The 9475-nt window shown below is 43.0% G+C and overlaps 1 protein-coding gene across 1 annotated transcript; it reads right to left on the reverse strand.

The window, feature by feature from the left end:
- Nucleotides 1-6865: 6865 nt before the first annotated feature.
- ndufa12 (NADH:ubiquinone oxidoreductase subunit A12) lies at nt 6866-8183 on the reverse strand. Its single transcript, XM_080518400.1, has 4 exons — nt 8067-8183; nt 7547-7632; nt 7272-7359; nt 6866-7129 (listed from the first exon to the last, which is right to left on the reverse strand). Exons 1-4 carry the CDS (start codon nt 8153-8155, stop codon nt 6949-6951), a joined length of 444 nt encoding a protein of 147 aa, XP_080374526.1. The 5' UTR covers nt 8156-8183; the 3' UTR covers nt 6866-6948.
- Nucleotides 8184-9475: the final 1292 nt, after the last annotated feature.

A 9475-nucleotide genomic window follows, 5' to 3' on the forward strand; every position in this document is an offset into this window, starting at 1 on the left:
CATTGGTTTCTGTATTTACTTGATTCCTGTTGATAAAACTTTGATGAGAATGACTTTATATTGTTAATAGAGGCTGCAGAGTTTCACATTTTAACATTTTCAGGTGGTGGTGTGACTCCAGATTTTTCCAAAGAAGAAAGTGTGTCTTGGCTCAAAAAAGGTTGAAAAGCACTGATCTACGGTGTCGTACTCAGTGCAGGGTGGATGAAACTCACACACACTCACTGCAGTAAACACATTGTACATGGTTGGAAACAGGATTGTTTTTTTTTTTTATTTTGGAGAAAAAACACAAGCAAACGGCAGCGGATTGATAACGACCTTGGCAGGGAAGAAGCCTCGTAGACACAGGAGGTCCCGGAAACACACCTGGCGTTGTTATTTAGGTGTCGGTTTCCCCGGCGACGAGAACACAACGTTGTTGTTTACCACTGATATCGTACGGTAAATAAAGCACGGCTTTTAAAACGAAGCAACTATTCTGATACAAAAAAAAGATGCGTTTTCACTTAAGTTACATTTGATTATTTATTAATTATAATATCTTTGTATACATTATATACATGTGTATTTATATATATGTATATATATTTTATACACCTTTATATTGGTCTTCTTCCACATTACATTTGTGGTTTGGTTCCTTCAATATCAACTCGTCTCACACGTCACAATGTAGTATTTCGCAGTAGACAAGTAGTATTTAAGGTTCACTTAAAAAACTAATTTAAGCTTTAGGGAGAAGATGAGGGACATAATTGATTATTAATTAACATTTTGACAACATTTTTAAAAAAAACTCACGTTAAAAGTGTATTTGTAATTCCCAGAAGAGTGTGGAAGGTTTTATCTTGATGAATTGGAACATGGCGACGCTCAGAGAGGACAAGACGATCAATGGAACCACAGATAAAGCTTCCTCCTATTGTCCATTCGACTAATGAGCTGCAGCAGCTTTTGTTTGTGGTTATTTTAATTGATTTACTGAATGGAGAGATTATCCAAATGAAAACATGTTAAAGTTTGTGGTTGATGGACGACGTGGACTTTTGTTATGCAGAGAAACTTCTTAATGAGGCTCGACTGGGGGCAGATTAAAGCAATCTGCAGTGTTTCCATGGTAAACAGACGGAGGTGACCACAGTGTGTGTGTGTGTGTGTGTGTGTGTGTGGGGGGGGGGGGGGGTTAAAGACGACGTCCTGCTGCTCCTCCACTCAACCGTTTCCTTGTTTGTGCCACTGTCATGACAGGAAGAGCCTCATTGTGGAGGAAAGGTTGCATAACGTTATTTTTGATGGCGTTTTGTTGTGCACACACACACACACACACACACACACACATAGAGGCGGACATGATGGAGCGGCGGAGATCCTGACAGAGAGATAAAGACGGCAGGAGCTCAAACAGTCAGAGGAACTTCATGACTCTTCCTCTTTTTCAGAGACGAAGCCCAATCTTTAAAAAATAAAAGCTCGGCCGATTGGCACAAAACGAGTATTAGATACAAAAAAATATGAAGCAAGAGCATCCTGACTACACAAACACTGCAAACACAACTCCAACTAAATGAACTAATACTAATTGGCTTTGATTCAGGAGCAACTCGGAGTTCAATTTGATCTTAGCCGGACAGAACCAGTAAACTATCAACACAAACAGCCATAAATGATGACGACTTCCAAGCTTTCTTTTTAGTTTAAGTGCAAAAAAACCCCCCAAAAAACAAGCACATCCTGGAAAGGATCACATTTATTGTACTTTTTTCATTAAATTCGAAGCGAGAAACCTCAAGTCTTCCATTAATCAACCTTGTGATCTGCTTGATTCCAGCCTGTCAGTCAGTGTTGACACGCTACAGATCTAATTCTTTCATTTAGAAAACCCCAGCACACGCAGAGAGAACACGCAAACTCCAGAAGTGTGGGACCGGGGGGCGTGAGGCGCCGGGGCGAACCACTGCACCACCGTTCACGGCCCCCAACCAAGGATTTCTGCCGACTTCAGCACGAAATCCAAAATACTAGCTACGCAAGACTGATCTCCGGAGCTCTGCTGCCACCTGCAGGTCAGTTTGAGCTCTCAGGCCTTCACAGAGCAGCCCCTGGTGGCCAAACGTGGAACTGCAGTCACATTGCCAGGGCCTGCAGGCCGCGTGTTCCACACATTCCTGCCTTGTTGAAACTCAACAAGCGGAGAGTAAAAAATGTTGTGAAACTGGTCTGCCTCCACCTTGAACTTCCGTCATGACCTCTGGGTTTAATGGCAGGGCTGTAAAAGGTGGGGGAAAGACAAAGAAAAAAGAAAAAAAGAAGCGCTCGGCGTCTTCAGGCACAGACCTGCACTCAAAATGTGCAAAGTCATCAGAAACAGCCGCCGTGGTCGCGTCCAGACGAAGCCCCGGGCCTGAACGGGGCCCATCCAGGGGGGAAATCAAGCGTTTTCGCTCCGTGAACCAGCTCCTCGTGTGACTCAGGTCAAGTGCTGAGAGCATGGCGGCGGCGGTGGAGCAGCATGTGACGGCGCCACCGACCTCAGAGCAGCAAAACAAAACGTCTCATTATCAGTTGGCATCGAGCAGCCGGAGGCGCGAGAAGAGAACCAGCAACCAGCTGAGCTGTACCTCTGTCACATAGATGAGCGGGATGGAGCTGTAGTTCTTCCTCATGCTTCCTCTTCCTCACTGGCCGAGGTCAAAGGCCACGCCGCCGCGTCTCCGGCAGGATTCCACCCGTCGGAGGGAGATCAGGCTGCTCTTTCAAGTTTGGTGACTGAGGAGGAGGAGGAGGAGGAGGGGAGGAGGGGGAGGAGGAGGAGGGGGAGGAGGTGTGAGGCTGTCCTCCTCATCCTCTCACGGTGGACCTCCCAGCATGCACTGCAGCCCCTCACCTCGTCTCCGTCCCGCCGTCCTTCTCACACTCTTCTGTCCCATCGGGAGGCAAAACCACCTTAAAAGGCTCGAAGGAGCCGCAGCAGGAATTCTGCTGATCTCTATCAGCCTCCGCTGGCCCGACACGCTGCACCCTGCAGCACCGCGGCCGGCCAGCAGGGGGCAGCACCAGCAGCCAGGAGGCGTAAGGGAGTGGAGGAGTGAAGGGAGCAGTGAAGGAGTGAAGGAAGGAGTGAAGGAGTGAAATAGTGAAGGAAGGAGTGAAGCAGTGAAGGACCAAAGGAAGGAAGGAGTGAAAGAGTGAGTGAAGGAGTGAAGGAGTGAAGGAAGGAGTGAAATAGTGAAGGAAGGAGTGAAGCAGTGAAGGACCAAAGGAAGGAAGGAGTGAAAGAGTGAGTGAAGCAGTGAAGGAGTGAAGGAAGGAGTGAAGGAGTGAAATAGTGAAGGAAGGAGTGAAGCAGTGAAGGACCAAAGGAAGGAAGGAGTGAAAGAGTGAGTGAAGCAGTGAAGGAGTGAAGGAAGGAGTGAAATAGTGAAGGAAGGAGTGAAGCAGTGAAGGACCGAAGGAAGGAAGGAGTGAAAGAGTGAGTGAAGGAGTGAAGGAGTGAGTGAAGGAGAGAAACAGTGAAGGAGTGAAGGAAGGAGTGAAGGAAGGAAGGAGTGAAGCAAGGAAGGAAGGATTGAAGGAGTGAAACAGTGAAGGAAGGAGTGAAGCAGTGAAGGACTGAAGGAAGGAAGGAGTGAAGCAGTGAAGGAGTGAAGCAAGGAAGGAGTGAAAGAGTGAAGGAAGGAGTGAAGGAGTGAGTGAAGGAGTGAAGGAAGGAAGGAGTGAAGCAAGGAAGGAGTGAAAGAGTGAAGGAAGGAGTGAAACAGTGAAAGAGTGAAGGAAGGAGTGAAGGAGTGAAACAGTGAAAGAGTGAAGGAAGGAGTGAAACAGTGAAAGAGTGAAGGAAGGAGTGAAGCAGTGAAGGATTGAAGCAAGGAAGGAGTGAAGCAAGGAATGAGTGAAGGAAGGAAGGAGTGAAGCAGTGAAAGAGTGAGTGAAGGAGTGAAGGAGTGAAGCAGTGAAGGAGTGAAGCAGCGAAGGAGTGAAGCAGCGAAGGAGTGTGGGAATGTGAAGTTAGAGCAGGAATCTCTTGCCGCTCCCTGAGGGGGGAACACACTGCACCAGGGGTGTGTGTGTGTGTGTGTGTGTGTGTGTGTGTGTGGACTCTGTACTCCCTCCCACTCGTGGTCAAAGGTCACATTTAGCAGAAGGAATCAGGAAGAAGTTTGGATTCTGCTTTTTATCAACTTCAAGGAAAACAAACAGAATCTATTTTTAGCGCCACTTAATCTCTTTATTACAAACCAACAACTCCTCTGAAGGCTGAACGACTCTGCTGCTCACATTCCCTCACAGGAGACCTGGGTGTTCTGAACTTAGAGAGAATGTTAAAGACAATATTAAAGAGAATATTCCTCAGGAAAGTAAAAAGAAGTAATAATCCCAGAGGGACGACATTCTTTACGACCTTTCCCCTCCAAACAAAAACATAAAAAGATACAGATAAAGACAAGTAAAAAGAAGATAATAGAATATATATTAAAATCATTACAGTCAAATAATAAAAAAGGCAAAATAACTAGAAATAGTAAAACTAAAATATAAAATATTATAATAAAACTTATAAATATATAAGCTTAATTTAAAAATATCAAACAAGATAAAATAATAAAATATTAAATAAATAAAAGTGAAATTACTAAAAATAGTCGTGAAATTTAATTCAATTAAATAAAACAAAATAAAAATATTAATTGTGTATGTCACATACGTGATAAATATAGGGTGCAAAGGATGAGTACGACTAAGAAGGTGTTTTCTCGTCGATATTTAAGTGAAACGTCTGTTTCCTGTTCACGTTCTCTGCTGACAAACTCCACATTGAGCCTTTTTGTCTAAAAACAAACTGAACCAGAGACGATCTGCTTCATTTCCCCTCATCAAATGACACTTCCGGCTCATTATTCCTCATTAATCCAAACACGCAAGTGAGACACGAAATCTCACTTGTTTTGTTTTTTTCTACTCGGATCCTGCAGTGAAATCACAACAAACGACGCCCCCTGGCGGCGTTTATGTGTCAGCGCAACCATCTGATCCTTACATTGCCATGGCAGTCTTCCTCTCCTCCTCTTCCTCCTCCTTCCTCCTCCTCCTCCTCCTCCAAACTCTCCCCTCGAGGAAACAGTGATGAGGCGGTGAGTCTCCTCATTGACCAGCTCGTGTCTGCGGAACCAAGGAGCAGCAAATGAGCAGCAAATGAGCAGCAAATGAGCAGCAAATGAGCAGCAAAAGAGCAGCTGACACCCTGAGACACTGGAATGTTTCCTCTCCATGTGTGAAAAGTGTCACCAAACTGTCACACAGCAGCTTTTTTTGAAACAAGACGAACCTCCTTCGACGTTAAAGTCGCCTGAACCAGTGCCGATTTACAAAACAACACTTTAAATACCATGGAAGCTCTTTTTAAAGCGTCAATATTCACCTTGTTTGGGTTATTTTAGATGAACATTTAAAGTTGTTTTTTTTACCAAACGATGTACTAATTTTAGTCACGTTAAACATAATCAAGCTGATAATGTGACAAGACAGTCAAAAGAATTGATCATTATAGTTTTAACCCACATGGAAATAACCTATAGGAGTGTGTGACATATATAAGATTGGCCGTTTTCCAATATTTTATGTACATATATGTGCGTATATGCACATATGTGTACATACATGTACATATATGCACATATATGTACATACATGCGCATATACGCACATATATGTACATACATGCGCATATACGCACATGTATGTGCATATATGTGCATATATGTACATTTATGTACATAAAATATAGGAAAACGACCAATTTTATATATGTCCCATATATTCAAAACCTATATGTTTATATAGGTTCTTTCCATGTGGGAATATGCAAACTGCAGGAAATCATGTCTATTTATGTATTTTTAAATATTGGCTGCAGTGTTTGCTTTTTCTTTAATATTTAATTTTTTAACTCTTCACTCACAAATTTTATTGTTTCTTTACATTTGATCTTCTCTGTCCTCGTTAGGCGTTTTAAATCTCCAACCATGCACGATAGACATTCAGCCAACAGTTCAACTAATTACAAGCCAATAATTAAAGAACTTTTTCAATTGTTGTAAAACTGTTTAGCTCAAATACTCTATTACACTGTAGATTGTATACATTTTAGCTTGTTCTAATTAAAAACCACCACGCTGAATCATAAAGACATCATAAATATATCAGAGAAATCAAATGGCCATAATTGTAGAAATAATTCTCAAGTTCACTGGGGAGAAAAAAAGGAATAAATCAAACCCCCTACTGTGAATTGAATGAAAATAAATTCAAACTAAAGAGTGTTTTGACGAAGCTGCTCGTCAAGATGCTGAAATAAATCAACATAAGGTTGAAATAGTGTAAATAAAGAAGCAAGCAAAGCACCGACCTGCCGTTCAGTCACACAGGAGCTCCGTTCTGCTGCTGCTGCTGCTTCACGCCAGCCGGGGGGGGGGGGGGGGACTGCAACGCTGCAACTTTGTGTGTAATCCTGCTGTGATTAACGCACACATGCTACATAAGCACTGTGCTGACACACACACACACACACACCTCAAATGCACACATAATATTTCCTCTTTTGACAAAAACCTTGTTCACGTTAAGTCAGTTCTTGTTTCTGGTGAGTTCACGGTCGCTCTACATTCAAATTAAACTCACATTATGACACGTCTTGTTCCAAACTGCCATTAACATTCAGTAAAAAGTGTTTTCCTGCGACGCCGAAGACGTTTCTCAGCCTCGGCGTGAGTCCGATCCCATCAGGGGAGGAAGGAGAACGAAATGTTAACATCCTGCCTGAAAAAAAAAAAAAACCCCAAAAAGAAAAGAGACTCCCACCAATGAAGACGAGCAGAGATACTTTATTGAGGACATTGTGGGATTAAAGTGGCGGTGAGATCAGAACTGAGCGGCGGTCCGGGGGGGGGTTCACGGGGCGGCGGCCCTGGGGGGGACCCACTCCTGGATCTTCTTGCGGGTGGTGGGGAACGGCACGTACTGCTGCGGACTGCCGCTCACGTTGAACTGGTGGACCTCGGCCAGGAACTTCTTGGGCTCCGGGGGGTGCGTGGTGGGGGGGTCGTCCGTCATGCAGTGCAGCCAGCGGTGCCTGGGGGGGGGGGAGACGCAGGTTCTTTATGTGTATTTAGATATATTCATCGGGAAAGGGTTGCCATTTTTTTTTCCAGTTACGCGTCCGATTATTGCTGTTTATTTATTAAACGAATATTGATGTGATGTATTTTTCGCACCATTCAGCCGGCACCATGCTGCCGTCCACCTCCCACACCGTCCTCTTTCCATTCATCTCCGTGGTGTAGACCACCCAGCGGTGACGTCCTGCACGCAAATAAAGAGACTTTCAACAAATTGTTCTCACGTCGACGTCTTTAAATACCAAATCTCAGATCAATGTCAAGGAGAAGCTACGACACTTAGACCTGGCGTATCTTTAAATACACGTGGATCCATTCTCACCTTCAATTTATTCCATCTAAGGTGACGTATTCATGGGAAATCGACTCACCAAAGAAGTAGTGCTTGTTGTCTTCAAAGTATTTGTTTCCATATTTGTCCACTCCGACCAAAGCTCCTGTTTTTATGTCATTAACTCTGCAAACACAAAGACGTCAACATCAGGTACAATGCAGTTACATTATGAAGTACATGTGAATACCTTTCTGTCACAGATCAAGATGTTTTATAAACTGTTAAAGTGGAAATCCTGAAACTCCTTCAAGTTTTCAATGAAACATTTCAATCAGACTTTGATTTTCACTTAAATTAGGGTTGTTTTTTTTAACAACCCCAACTTGAATGTGAGCATGACATAACCAATGTATTCATTTTGAAGTGTTTAATGTTGTCGTGAGGAAATCAATTAGACTTTTAATCAGATGTTGTGTCTCCACGTTAGCTGTCAACATGCTAACTCGGATTAGCTTCACAAACAGGCTCCAGGCAGCCGATTAAAACTCAGATTTCAGCCTGATCGAACTTCTCCCGAAGCCTCTGAAGCCACGAGGTGAAGGTTTGATTCGACAGACCTGAAGAACTGCAGCAGAAGCCCCCGGACTCCTCCGTGACCTCCGATCTGCCCCAGAGCTCTCCGGACCAGAGTCACATACTCCGCCATCTTCACACGGAACTCATTCAGGGACGGACTCACGGACAGCAAGCGCCGCGAGGAGGTCCGGGCGGAAACCGCACCCACAACGTCACGTTCCGCATGACGTTAAATCACAAATTTAAGTTGATTTTCTTCTTCTTTTTTGCCAAGAATTTTGTCTGTTACTTTCTATTAGCACATAAACAAGAGCAAGACTGGGAAACATCCATATCCTGAATTTATCAGAGTTTTACACCTGCATGTTCAAGGGTCACACCGTGTGAATAGAATAGAATAGAATAAAATGCTTTATACGTCCAAAAAGCTATTGCAAGTAAAATAACCTACAAATTATAACAATAAATAAATAAATGAATAACAAAAGTAAGATTTAGGAGATTTTTCTTTACTTTTGAGGACAAATTTTCGCATTTAATGGAACATTTGTGTTTGTGTGTGTGTGTCTGTTCAGCTGCTATAATTCAAGTGCGTCTAAGCATCTTATTCCCGCCAACCTCTTTTGACTTCTTCTAGTCTTGCCTTTTGTATTTAGAATGATTTTAATGGTGTGGACTGATGATCAGTAAGAAGTGTAAAGATAGTACAAGCCTGCTGCTCATTTCATTCCCGACGTCTGAGTTATTTGACTTTTAAAGTACACAAATTTGATCAGTGTGAGACGGAGGCAGATTTAATCCGTCCAAAGCAGAATGAAGATACATGAACCAGAAAAGTTTCTCTCTCTGCTTGCTGGAGAAAGAAGGGAAATAAATCATGAAGCTGCGGACGAGTTCATGCTTCATCTCTTCACAAAGCTCAGAGAGAAGCTGTGATGACACACATGAACTGCCACTCATCAGTCTGAGCTCTGGAATCAACAGATTCTTTATCATAAAAACTCTCCTCCATTACCGAAACAGACTGAAACGACAACAAGACGACACCACGCTTACTCACATATATACTTTATTAAAAAAAAACAAAAAAACTGTTGCCTGACAGTTTAGAAAATGTTGTTTACAAGAGTCTCTAACTCTGATAGAGTGGATGTTTACAAAAGTTAATGTACAATCACGGAGAGATCCGCCGCTCTGCAGCAGCAGATTTATTCTCCCTCAAAATGAAGCTGTGCAACAACATCAGTGGGCGGAGAGCACAAACATAAAAAAACAAAAACTGTTTTATTCCTTCACTACAAACGCCAAAAAAAGAAACAAACAAACCAAAAAAAGATTCCCATTCCTAAAACGTCAGATTGATGAAAGAAAAATCCTGTTTTTAAAAGCTATGTGATTCCATGTGTGTGCATTAGGTGGCAGTAGTGAGTCGATGCAGTTTGTCTTCAGT

The sequence above is a fragment of the Blennius ocellaris genome (assembly GCF_963422515.1).
Source record: "Blennius ocellaris genome assembly, chromosome: 22".
In the NCBI taxonomy this organism is placed as follows: Eukaryota; Metazoa; Chordata; class Actinopteri; order Blenniiformes; family Blenniidae; genus Blennius; species Blennius ocellaris.